General features: G+C 38.4%; 1 protein-coding gene across 3 annotated transcripts in view; it reads right to left on the bottom strand.

Annotated features, from left to right (window-relative positions):
* The window catches only part of CTNND2 (catenin delta 2), a 655,980-nt gene that overhangs the window by 58,237 nt on the left and 583,642 nt on the right, over positions 1-14,101 (bottom strand). For all 3 annotated transcript variants that reach the window (XM_085302090.1, XM_085302091.1, XM_085302092.1), the window contains one exon: positions 8,995-9,145. In XM_085302090.1, coding sequence (XP_085158216.1) covers positions 8,995-9,145 — 151 coding nt within the window. The remainder of the gene's footprint in view (positions 1-8,994; positions 9,146-14,101) is intronic.

Genomic DNA, 14,101 nt, shown 5'->3' with positions numbered 1-14,101 from the left:
GAGCCCACCCACTAGCTTAAAACAACAAATTTTTTAAATGTCTCATGTTAGATTGATGCAGTTCACTCAAAATCCAGACAGCCATATTTATATCGAAGTTTGGATGTAGAAAAGCCTTACTCTAGTCTTGAAAATTTCTTTATTTTGACTTTGATCTGAAAAATGAGAATTCAGTTTTAACAGTCTGTTTTTTCTCACTACATCCTTTCACTTGAGAATTTTATTTAATAAGAAATGACTGAGAAAGGAAACAAATTTCTTAACATCTGCAACTACTAGATCTGCTTGTCRGAATGCATTTCAGATAAACTGGAGCAAAAAGTCAAGCACAAGTGGCTGAAGGTACAGGAAGACACTTGGCACAAGGCTTTCATGCTTTAATGGAAAAAATACTTAACATTTAAACTTTTATCAGTTTAAATTCTCTGCTAGCTTATGTATACACCTTTAAAAACCAGGGAGTCTGGACTTTGTCATATAGTTTTTATAAAACTTTAAAGCTTAGTGAAGTATTTACAAGTATTTATCTTTGCCTTTATTGAGATAGAGTAAAGAACACAAGCAATTACTGCATGACCATAGCTCCTGTTTTCTAAATCAACTTCTTGATGACAACCTCTTCTTTTGCAGATATTTGTTGTAATATATGTTTTGCACAGCTCAACTATTAAGTAAAATGAATGAAGTGCAATAAAACTGACACAAATTAAACAAACTGCAGCATATACTCTGCCTTTAACTTCTTACAAATAAATGTCTATGATTTGTGATTAATGGCTTCTGGCATCTTGTGTATTGTCAATTTATGTCAATTTAAGATTACACAGACTAAGCTACTTTACAAGTCAATTAAAAATTGAATTAAAAAACCCAGTGCTTCTCTTTCAGATCCTTGCAGAGGTATGTGTATCATATTCAGAAGTGTTCCTATGTAAAAAGGGGTTGAAACTGCATGTAGAATTTCTAAGTGGGATGAAAGCTATATATTTGATCTAAGCATCTCCCAACACATCCCCATAGTCTCTATCAATGTACATCACTAGGATTTTCCTATAGCTGCTGATCTTGTAAGTAGAAAAGTTAACACTATTAATACTTGGATTATTATTAATATTGAAAACAAATTATGATATTAAAATGCAGTCATTTTCTAGGACAGGAGAATCCCATCCAGGCTACAAGCTGYAGTTATCTATGCTCCCAAGGAGTTATATTCCGCTGTAAGAATGCAGTTTGTTTTTGACACATTTCTAGCCCAGCAGCTGAAAACAAATCTTTCCAAACGTGAATCAATATCACACTTTGAAATAACATACCTGACACTGCTTTGAGTACAAGGCTGGGCTAGATAACTTCCTTAGGTTCCTTCTAACCTGAATTATTCTCTGAGTCTAACAACTCATCAGARTTGTGAGCTCCTGATACTCATTTCAATCAAACATTAATTCTGAAGTTTAGCAATAGAACTTTGAAACAAAATCCAGTTATTTCAGACACCTAAATATGTACACATTGCTCATGAAATGGTAAGACATACACCCCACTGTAATTACACATTCCCTAGAATTTTTTCATCACTCAACAATGCTTGCACAGTATTAAAAGGTGAGATCTATTTTATTGCATCTTACATGAAATAAATCACATTCTTAGAGTACCTCTCTCAGTCAGTTACAGGGGAGCCTGATACCAGTATCTTAGATGGATACTGCAATTTTAGACACCTAGCAGGAGTAAGCAGGTCCCAAAACATGCTGAGTAACAAGGTAGTTGATACTTTATCCCTGAATTTTGTGCATTATCTTATAGCTTGATCACAATACATGCAGCAGAGAATTGGGAATAATTCAGTACTGTCACCTTATAACCTCCAACTCAATTACTAAAAAATTACACTTTCAAAAAGCTCTGCTTCAAGACTTGATTCAAAACCTTCCAAAGCCAACAAAAGTTTTCCACTAACTTCACTTATTTGAATCATGTTCTTGGAAAGGTATCCACAAAGGGCATGTCTTAAGTCTTGCAAAACTTAACTGTAAAGTATCTCATCACCCCTTAGAATCCAGAACCCTAAACTAAGACACATGGGTTCTCTACCCATTGTAAGGGAAGAGCTACATCTATAAAGACATATTTTCTGCATCAGACAATCAGCTAACAAGAATCTTGAAATGGCACTATCTTCCTTTTTGTCTCAAGGGTTAGTGACCACACGACTTTCAGTCTCTGAAGAAGTATTTCATTAAAACACAAAAATACAGTCCGAGGCCAGAAAAGGCAAGAATTGCACTCTTGAATTACTAGTACAACATTGCTCTCAATCAGTACTGATCCAGAATAGCATTAGAAATGACTGCCAGGACAAAGGCAGYAATAGAAAGACCCAAAATACAAAACTGTGTATTGAAAGTTTCTAAATTTGACTTCCAACTCCACATTTACCCTGAAGTCCATACACTGGTAGACTCTTACTGAAATGTAGTACGAAATGTAATACTAAAATAAATTCCAAGTTGTACTTCAGGAGTGCAAGTCCTACGAGGTACATATTCTGTTCTACACGAGTAATGACAAATTCTTCATTTGGGATAGTTTGAAAAGTCAGCTGAACTCTTCTGCAAGACCGTCCACTGCATACTAAAATGCCACAGGAACTGTCATTAGAATTCAAAGGTAAACGCTATGCATAAAAAAGAATAATGTAAATAGAGATTAATTTTTGAGACAGAAATTCACCCTTTAAACATTTACTTCCCTGACAAAGGCAATCTGTACCTGCTTCTGTGGGACAGATTAACAATCCACTTAGTTTTTAATTAACTGTATTTTTCACATTATCTTTTGTCAAAAAGAATGTGGCTTGGCAGCAGAGAGGAGAACTGCTGACTGTGTATCAGCTAAGGAAAAGATGAATATGGCTTGTTCCCCAAGACTGAATGGAATATCTCATAGAATCATAGAATCAGTAAGGTTGGAAGGGACCTCTGGAGACCATCTAGTCCAATCCCCTTGATCAAGCAGGGTCACCTAGAGCATGTTAGACAGGGTTGCATCCAGGTGGGTCTTGAATATCTCCAGAGAAGGAGACTTCACAACCTCTCTGGGAAACCTGGTCCAGTGCTTTGCCACTCTCACAATAAAGAAATTCCTCACATTCAGGTGGAACTTCCTGTGCTTCAGTTTCTGCCCATTGCCACTTCTCCTGTCACATAGGACAACTGAAAAGAGTTTGTACCTGTCCCCTTGACACCATCCCTTCAGGTACTTATAGACATTGATAAGAACCCCCCTCAAGTCTTCTCTTCCTCAGGCTAAAGAGGCCCAGCTCTTGCAGCTGYTCCTCATAGGGCAGACGCTCCAGCCCTCTGATCATCTTCAYAGCCCTACGCTGGACTCTCTCCAGTAGCTTCATGCCTCTCTTGTACTGGGGAACCCAGAACTGGACACAGTACTCAAGATGAGGCCTCACCAGGGCCGAGTAGAAGGGCAGGATCACGTCCCTYCACCTGCTGGAAACAGTCTTCCGAAAGCACCTCAGGAGACCATTGGCCTTCTTKGCCACAAGGGCACATTGCTGACTCTTGGTCAACTTGTCATCCACCAGCACTCCCAGGTCCTTCTCTGTAGAGCTGCTTTCCAGCARCTCAGCCCCCAGCTTGTACTGGTGCCTACGGTTATTTCTCCCTAGGTGCAGGACTCTGCACTTGCCCTTGTTGAACCTCAGSAGGTTCCTCTCCAGCCTGTCCAGGTCTCTCTGAATGGCAGCACAGCCCTCMGSTGTATCAGCCACTCCTCCCAGCTTGGGTTCATCAGCAAACCTGCTGAGGAGGCACTCTGTCCCCTCATCCAGGTCAYTGATGAARAMGTTGAACAGGATGGGACCCAGTACTGAGCCCTGGGGGACGCCACTAGTCACAGGCCTCCCAMTGGACTCCACACCACTGATGATGACCCTCTCAGCTCCGCCTTTCAGCCACTTCTCAATCCACCTCAAGTCAAGTCAAGGTACACAACATCCACTGCTCTCCCTTCATCTACCCAGGCAGTCATTCCATCAGAGAAGGCTCTCAGATTGCTTAARCAGGATTTCCCCTTGGTGAATCCATGCTGACTACTCCTCATCACCTTCTTTTCCTCCATATGCCTGGAGATGACATCCAGATGACATCTCAGCTTGAAAAACCTTCTTGCGCTCAGAGCAGGGAAAGAGACATAGGGAAAGGGGAGCCTGCTGCACTAGTGAGGAAGACAGTCTGTCTACAGTAGGATCCACAGTGGAATCATGTTGTTACAGAGAAGTCTTCCTAGAAGCCCAAGACTATGGGGAAGATATTCAAATCAGAAAGCCATGGAAAGTTTTTGGAAAGAATTCATCTTGCAAGGATGCTGTTACACTTCTGCCTCATCCAGCTGATTCTCCAGTTTAAAGAAAAAAAAGTATTCCAAGTTAGTAGTTTTTTGACAATGCTCTAATAAAGCCTGGCTTTGGAGAATGAAAGCCTGCTGGCAGGGCTCACTTTAGGGAAGAAGGTGGTACAGCTGCAGCATGAGACATCAGCCTCCTTGTCATGGCAATGCCAGAAGTAGCAAGTCTGCATGTGATCTTGAGACAAAAAGATACTTGCAAGGGAAATTACTGGGGCAGGGAGGATACTGGTATATCCTCAAATTAAGGTATATCTGGAATGCTGAGTGACATAGAAATTTTGGGCTGTTATTCTACTTTTTCCCTTTTGYCTTTTTTTTTTTTTTTTTWAAGGAAGAAAGGAACTGGAGGATGACAGAACATCACAGAGGTTGTCAACGAAGCTGTTGGGGGAGCTGTGGGGCAAAAGTGAGTCTTTTTTTCTAACTGAATGATCAAAGCCAATGAAGTCTGTTTTTCAGCTGACGCAGAGGCCTCCAATGAGGCTGGGGAGAGCTCCCCAAAATAACTTAGTAGAGATGCAACCTTAGCAGAAGTCCTAAGTTAATGATCCCATCCTCAAAGGAGGAGTCAGTCAGCACAGGAGCTCAGCTGCTGAGACCCATGTCAAACCTGCTGGACAGCATAAGAGAAGGAGCGCAATTCTAGAGATGCTATAGCTGAAACTGGGGACAAAAAGATTTGAGCAGTAGAGAATCCTGCAGCACAGACAGGAAGCTCATGAGGGCCCAGGAAGATAATCGAGTGTTTAGTTTTAATGCTGCCTCTCTCACTAAGATTGAGACAGCCTCCTGAATGAAAATAAGGTTAGGAAAAAGATGAAGTGCCTAATCAATTACAGGAGGCTTACTTAACGTACTAGAAAATATTAAAGTTTAYTGCAGATTGAGGGAAGCCTGGCCAATAAATTTTATATAAGCCCAGAAAATGTTGCTTGAAGTAAAGATTGAGAAATTGCATTAAGGTAGATGTCAGAGAACTGAGGGAAGTCTGCCCCATGAATTTTAGAAAAGTCCAGAAAAATATCACTTGAAGTATAGTCTTCTGATCAAATTGAAATGGTTTTCATGCGGAAGACAGTCTGGAACAAGGGAAATAGATATATCTGGTTGAAAGAGAGGGAAGCTGGGTCTTCCAAAATGCTTATTGACAATGTGAGAAGAAGCAGGAAAAATGCTGGGGTACCAAAAGGACACAGTGGCTTTGTGCAGCCTAAATTGCTGAAATCAGAAAGAACAGAGAAAGGCAGTATCAGCAGCCAACTCTTTTCAGGACCCACAGTGCTACTTCCCACAGCTGCAGCACTGCTAGGAGAGATTGATAATCCATCCTGTGAGGAAGAATGATAATCTATCCTACGGGGTGCACTTTTTAATGTGGCTGTGTAGCAACATAGAATGGGGATAATTTCATAAAGATGAGGGTCCTGAAAGGCACATAGAAAATGAATGTGATCTGAACACGACAAGGAAAGCACCTGAGCAACATGTGCAAGCAAGGAAAACCAGGTGCTRGATTACCAAGCATTAGTTCTAAACAGGCCAAGTTTACCATATCTTGGTCTAAGCGGGATTCAGTTTTGGAAATGACAAAGATGAATATACTCCCTATCTCAGCCTCCAACTAGAGAAAACATTGGCACAATTCAGAAGGGCTGGAGAAGAAAAAGAACACAGAGGAGAAATATAACCCTCTGRTTATATTAAGCATATTGAGCATGCTTTAAAGGACACCCAGTAGGAAGACCTCACTATAGAGAGGAAAATGTTGCATGGAGATGGCTCAGATAAACTATCAAAGAAGTTTGACACCAAACTTTTCCAATATAACAACATACTAAATCGATCTGTCAACCAAAGTCAAGAAAGAAAATTTTGGTCATTTAAAAAAAGGGCCTTTTTATTTGTTTGTTTTGTAGTTTGGTACAGGTAAGTCTGGACTTTGGCAAGCTGATATATTTGCCAGACACATCAACACTGTTATGGGCTGGCCAGCAGCTGCAGAATGAGAAATATTTCATTCAGTTATTACATTCAGTTACTACATTCAGTTACTACATTCATTCAGTTGCAGCTGGGAATGGAGCCAGAATGCCACTGAAAAGGAAGCTTTACAAATTTATTAAAAAAAATGTAATTCTACTTATGTAATTTTTACAACACACACAGATGGACAAATCACCTTAAAAATTACGTAAAAGGGAAAACTAATTTTGTGAGGTAGAGTTTGTCACTGCAAGAATATGACTCACAAATAGAAACTGCAATGAGGAAAGAGAAACAGGATGCTGATTCTGCTTAGGCAGAAAGATGCTTAAATGTCTAACCACAACCCCTCTGTCTTCCTTTCCAGAATAATGATTAAGGTATCTTAAAACATGTGGAACTTTAATGTTCAAAAAAACCACACCACCTACAACATGAGCTGAAATCCCTGACAACTGCAGATGCTCAGCACTTCTGAAAATCAGGCCTATGATATTGCCTATTTGTCACAAGAAATGTAGGAAAAACAGCAATAGTGACCAGTATTACTGTTTCTTTCCAGTTCAGTGAAGAAAGTCAAAAAATGAACATATGAAGATGGTTCAGGAATTATACTTTCCTTCCCTGTCTTATTGGCAAAATTATGTTTTTTTAACCTGCAGCAAATTTGTGTTGCAGTTATGAAGTACATTTTTTCAGAATCACCCTACAAGAACCTTAAATCTGAGCAGCATTGCATTGCCACTACAGATTGGCTACATAAAAAAGTTATTAGGTAATTATTTTCAATAGATTTTTTTCTATCTTTTTTAAATTTGTATTTGTATATACTGCATTTTCTCTAAAAATTCCATAGAACAGTAACATTTGGGGTTTACACAATCTATGTCTTACTATCTATAATTTACCAAAGTATTGTGTATGGCACATCTTATTAAAAGATAGATCTATTTCATATGTGCAGTTTACTGCCTTAAATGAAATGTACATATTTGAGAAGGAAATAAAAGTTTCAATTAAAAAATAATTGGAGCTCAGAAAGGGTAACAAAATTGATCGTCTAATCCATGACATTACAAACCACAGTTAAAATTAGTAAACTAAACACAAAGTTTTTTGTAATGTCGATAAATGGGGAGAACACCACTCAATATGAATGCACTATATTAAGGATCTTAAAATGTGGTTGCTGAATCCCTCAGAGGCAGTCCCATAAATGAAGGAATAAGATGTTAAAAAATAGAAACTGAGACATACTGAGGACTGAAAGTAGAGGTAGGATCATAAAAAAAAAGAATAGTTTGTTGTTTGTACAGATTAAATGGTCTGATATACTTTCTTCAGCAGTTATGTCTACTTTAAAATTGCTAGAGAAAAACTCAGAACACTAAGAACACATAGGCAGCGTGCTGCTTCCTGAAAGCTGAACACAATATGGTGAACAAATCCAATTTCTTGTCAATTCTATCAACTACAACACAGGCAAAAGCTGGTCTTGCAGGTAAAGCAGCAAACTTGAGTTCAGTTCCTCAGCAACCACATCAGGCTCACATGACTTGCCAATCTCTGCCTCTCTTTGCTTTATAGCCTTTTGATAGCGAATTTTCTCTAGTCTGTACAACGTGTGAGGAGGGTGATAGCTTTGTTTTAATGCCTTGTACAGCACTGCTGTAACAAAGCACTAGCCCTAAATAAAAATTAAAAAGCACTAGGATCAAAGTATCTGCTTGTGGAATTCTGTAATTAAAAGCAGAGGAGCATAAATATGCTGCAATAACAAATTAACAAGTCAGCATAAATGAACAGAAATAAACTCTTAACATACAGAGGAAGTAAGAAATAATTTGGTCGAGTCAGTTGAAATAATCCAAAACAAAGGCAGTGATCATTTTTCAAAGGCAGAATATAAAAATAAAAAGCCAGTGATCCATAGTGTTTGAACACGCTTCAGCTAACAATAAAATTCCAAACCCAGAAAACTGAAGAAGTTCGCTTACTGTTCCATCAGAATTCAGAGACAACAATGATCAACGTGAGTTGCGGTTTTCTTCCATAAATGCACAGGCATTTGTGAATTAAGTGTCTCCTAGTTCTTTTCCTGGAGCTGCTAAGCTGTCCAGTAAATTCCTGGCATCATCTTTAAAGCCTTTATGATYTGACACTTCATATTCCCCAATATTACTTGAGGATCAGGAGTGGCTGCCCTGCTTAGATCCCTGATCTGGAACATGCAAGTGTTACTCTGTTATCAGCCTATGAATGGAGTATGGGCCAGGAAAAATTCAGTCTTAATTTAGTTTTAGTTTAGAGAAGGTTTATTTTAAGAGCTGAAGCAGAACAAAAGCCACTGCCTTTCTTCTGGAGATTACAGCATGCCAAATCATAAAATGTTGCATGATATTTAATTAATTTTAAAAACAATTCTTTGCAATATAGCACTGAGCTATCACAAAATATGAATAGGGCACATTAAAAATGTTTTAAAGAAATTTTCCTAGAAAGAAGAGGAATAGTTTTCATTGTGCTCATCCTGCTGTAAACTAAAAAACACAGAATATGTAGATTGCTTGGAAAAAAACATACCTATTAACTCCTTATTTCTGACATCTAAGGCCATGTTTCGTAAAGCTGTAGCAACTGCACATACCACCCGGTCATTGTCTATTCGAAGCAGTTCCACCAGGATTGGCAATCCTTTTTCTTTGCGGACAGCAGCACGGATATACACTGACCACTGTAAAGACATAGGAGAAAGCGTGATGATGAAAGCGGGAAATCTATTACAGCAAGTAAGGTGTCTGGSCCTCTAATAGATATAGAGTAAAGGGTGACAGAAGTGTGTGGATGTAAACTGCACAGAGAGGGAATAATTGTATTGACCATGCTAGGCAACCTCATGACGTGGAAACCCACAGATTTTCTTATGGTGGCAAAAACATTAAATGATGATTGACTTTAATCCTAGCATGCCTGCTTACACTTACAGAGCCCAAGTCTGCCAGAACACTTGCTTTGCATCAGCAATTCCTATATAACATGTAATAATATCTGTTCATTGCTTAAACCACAAAATTTACATTATAAGATATACATTACAAAATACRTCCAACAGCTCTGAGTATTCTCTCATTATTATCATACGAACTATTCAGTCTAAAAATATGAAAGCACTTTTACGATTTCTCTTGTGATTGCCATCTTGTTCAGAAGGAAAAATGAGGACAGCTACACTTCTGGGTTTGGCACCTGTAGTGGTCCTTATGGGAAACTCTTGTAGTCAGGGACTTAGTGATCCAAGCCCCTCCACCTATGGAGGGGCTGCGCTGCGCTGCAGGTCTAGCTTGGCCACCAGCCCTGCGTTGTGCTGCACCCACCCTTGGCTGCTGGACAAACTCGGTCGGCTCACTGTAGTGGAGCACGTGACTTGTACTCAATTTACTGTCCCTCTGAGCTTGAAAGTGAACAGCTGTGTTAAGTAATTTTATTACAGCTCACATTAATAACAGTATGTGTGAAGTGTTATCAAAGAGTAGTGAATAAAACTACATGAAGTGGAATGACATCAGAGTCAGATAATTTTGTTTTAAGTGTTTTTTGATTTTAAGAAAGGTTCATCTTTTCCTCTCTGAAGTGGTGGGTGGGATATTGCAGCTGCTATTTTTATGCAGCTTCTAATTTAGCTCTSTGTGTGTGCATCAACTTAAAATAAATAATTATTGTATTTGAGATACACTCCTTATGTAAATACAAACCTCTTGTATATATATACAGCTAACTATCTTAAAAGAATCCCAGAAGGAAAACATTGARTGATTACATCTCCCATGCAAATCATCTGAATTCACTGGATATGCTTCTTGAGTCTTAGCTCTTTCTGTTTAAAATATATAACAATATAATATAATATATTGCATCATATTAYGTATTACAGTATATATCGCGTAATAACTTTGTTTTCTGGTACGAGGAAAATTGTGTATCATTTAACATGGAACAGATTACAAAATTAGATGCATGCCGTTGTCCATTTTTAGGTGATTAAGAAGTTGCAGCTCTGCAYTGTGAAACTGTATCTGTGGCTTCTGGTCCACACAGTGAGGCAAACGTTGTTTCTTCAATAACGCTGAAGTCACAAAGCTACAAAATGCAAGTAAGACCAGACTCATGACCTGGTAGTTTTAAAATCTATGGATATTCCCAAATTTGAGATATTTGGACACACAGGATGTGCAGCTTTATATAGTGCAGCCCGCAACAAAATAAGCAATCTTTGGGGCCTGTATTCCTTCCTGTATCCTGAACCGTCCTCTGAATTTTCAGAAGTCCACATTCACGCTCCTAGTATTAATATTTTAAAGGGATTTATTGCATCCTCTCCCTCCCCTCAGTGCCACAGCATGGATGCTTATCTTGTAATCATGCTTGGAGAGTGAATGTAAACTTCTGGAAGCCCTTAGCTTTAGAAATATTTAAATAATAGAAATTAGGATAACAGAGTCTTCAGCATTTTCGGGTCATGACAATCCTACTCTTTGCACAAATCTTCCTTAGAGAACAGTTACATAGGGATAGTGATCCTCCACAGACTGAAAGGGAAAAAAAGAAATTCCATGAAATACAGCATTAGAAAAGGAAAATACAGTTCACCAGCAGACTATCTTTAACCTCTGCATYCGGCCCCCAGTTACTATAGCTGAGATACTCTCTTCAAAGTCTATACTATAGACAGGTGTCTGCACAATGGAAGTCAGAACATGTTTTGTAGTAACAACTGCAGATGGGGAGGCAGGCAAGGTCTGAAACGTTGCAATATTTGGAGTTCAAATTTATTTTAGGTCATGTCGTTCAGGGAAAATCAGGAGAAAGTAAAAGAAACCACCATGTAAAGAATATTATTTGATTATTCCCCCCTCATAGTAACAATGCGTAACAAAAATCAGCCAGCTGGACCAGGCATGAAGACTATGTTAATACAAAAGTGATAATGGTTACAATAACTTTCCTATTCAGGTTAATGGGATGTGAGATTCTCAGCATCACTGAGCACAGTAATGTGATGTGTCTAAAATGTAAATGTGCCATCGTTTTCTGCAAGAAAGCAAGGAATAGCTCCAAGGTAAGAGAAAATAAACAAGTTGCAGCAGGATTCTTGATTGATCTTATTCTATACTCTCTTCTCCTCTACTTTCTCTACAATCAGTGCATGGGTTCATCTTGGAAGAAGGATCATTAGACATTAAACTAAAATAAATCTTCATGATCAGGGACTTTAACTGAAAGTATGTATTGAAAAATAATTTCTTTCCTATAGCTTGATTTTAATGGGATATTAAATATACRGGATGTTATGAAAACCCCAAATTAATGTTTCTAAGCTTTCTTATTAATACCCGCAAATTTACCTGTCAGTTAAATTCACTGTCACCTACAGCTGGCTGTATGCAGAGTGATGACTCTTAAATAAAGACATCCACTGTGTGTGCTCTGCCTACAAGGCGACAGCCCAAGTGAGCATTCAAGTTAACGGGGAGGCTATTTTGAGCATGTAGTCAGCCTGTTTGCTGGAGGTGAGGGTCCTGACTGGAAGTCAGTACACTGTGAGATGCTGACATTCAATTTAAGAGGATATCCCAGATTTACTGCTTTCAGTGTGGATTGCCTGGGGAATTAGTGGGGCTGCTTAAAAATAAAAGGTAAAAAAACACATTTATGCCTATTCAGTACCAGAGAGAATCTAAGAAGATGCTATTGATTATTCATTATATTACAAAAATCCCTGTAAACTTTTCTCCTTAGGATTTTTTTTAGTTAACTACAAAGGAAATCACAAGGACCTGTTTTATGAAACCCAGATTTAAAAACAAACTTCTTAATTATAATAGTTTCCATCATCCATCCAAAGGAAAAGTCTGAAAGAAACAAGTAGATTTAGGAAAAAAGAATGAGAAATGTTTTTTTGACCCTATGGAAAGCAGTATTTCCTGGAGGAAAAACACTGGAATAATTGAGTATGAAAAAATAAAAACTGTTTATCTGCTCTCTGAATAAATGACATCCAAGTCTTCAATGTTGTATCCATTAATTTGATCACAACAGTTGATAATATAGCCCTAAATTTTCATAAGRGAAAAATTCAGATATAATGTTTCATAGATGCACATATCACTCGTGCACATAAAACAACGAGAGAGAGTGAGAAAAGTACATGGGAAATCTCTTCTCTGCCCTGCATATTCCTCTCCCTCTGCCCTGCCTGAGCTCTCTTTTCTGAAACCATCTGCTTTGGTGAAGTTCACAGATCTGTCATTGTGATTTCCTAGTGCTACAGCCGTGTTTCAAGTCATCCACCTTAGGCAAAAATACAGAAATGTCAATTAATTGTTTCAGCAGTCTCTGGAGAACTTTCCATTCCRGAAGCAGTAAGACCCACCTGCGTCTCCTTCCCCGAACTGCCACTTAGGATCAGCCCCTGCAAGCGGTTATACCGCGCTGCCTGCATTTTGGGAACRCTCCAATCAAGATGCTGCAAAACCCTCACTTGTTTCTCTCGGAGAATGGGAAAACCTATACACTCTTGCGTATACCGACGATTCCTTTGTTTGCCTAAAGACAAATGTGAAATGTTCCTGCATTTCCACATTGCAAGTCAACTGCTAACATGAGCTCAGTGAGGTATAAAAGGCAGACGTGAARAATCATAAAAAAGAGAAGAGATAGAAAGTTTGTTGCCTCTCTGTAAATGAGACACTCTGCCAACATACTTAATCATCCTGTTACTCCACAAATCACTGGCAGTGTCAATGATCAAATAACTATTCAGACTGTAAAGAAAAAGGACTCCTCTGGGAACAGCCTACACTTCAGAGAGAACAAGAAGCAAAAAAAAATAATTATTATTGCATGAGATTCCAGCTAAATTATCAGAGACAGGCACAGAAGCCATAATCTGTGACCAAATACTCTTTATAGGTAATTGAATTTGTGGGCATAACTACTACACATCACTTTGAAGGTATCTAGTGCATCTCAATGTCCACTTTCATTAGTGGTTTGTTTTTTTATTTTTGTCATGGTAATTAAAAAGAGAAATACAGGAATCGGGAAAATTATTTCTTAGTTTGTCACAGTTATTATTATAAAGATCATTTTYGGAGTAAATGCCTCCAGAGGTTAAGATTACATTAGACTGAAAGTCTACATCAGTGTAATTCATCTAGATAAAACTATTTTTTTTAAGAAAAAAATATAAGCAATTATCAATTCAACTCTTTTTTAGGGTTATAAATAGTTTTCTTTATTCTACCAAGTACCTGCACAGATGCCCAAAGTAAGAATGAAAAAAAAAAAGCCAGCAATTGAACAGACCTAGTATTTTGAATGGATTCACTTTTCCTCCCATTGACATCAGTATTAGCTAAGCACCTCAGGTATCTGGACATCATACACACTTAAATTTCCACTGGAATTTGCTTTGCAAGGCTACAGTTCAACATTCTGACTCAAAGACTCTACAGAGGTACCAAGCGGTGACGGAAATAGAGAAGACACAAGCCACAAAATCAAAGCCAAATCAAGGTAGCAAGCATGACAAAGCAAATGAAGTTATCAGCAGAGCCAGGAAGATTAGGGAGACTCATAGTTTCCCAGGAGAGCCTTAGAAAAGCGCTGACAGGTAAAAGCAGCAGAAGGA

The sequence above is a fragment of the Rhea americana genome, unplaced genomic scaffold, assembly GCF_003343005.1.
Source record: "Rhea americana isolate MKP2758 unplaced genomic scaffold, rheAme1 scaffold_185, whole genome shotgun sequence".
Lineage (NCBI taxonomy): Eukaryota > Metazoa > Chordata > Aves > Rheiformes > Rheidae > Rhea > Rhea americana.
The sequence above is the reverse complement of the archived record's forward strand: the minus strand, read 5'-3'. Positions and strand labels throughout refer to the sequence as shown.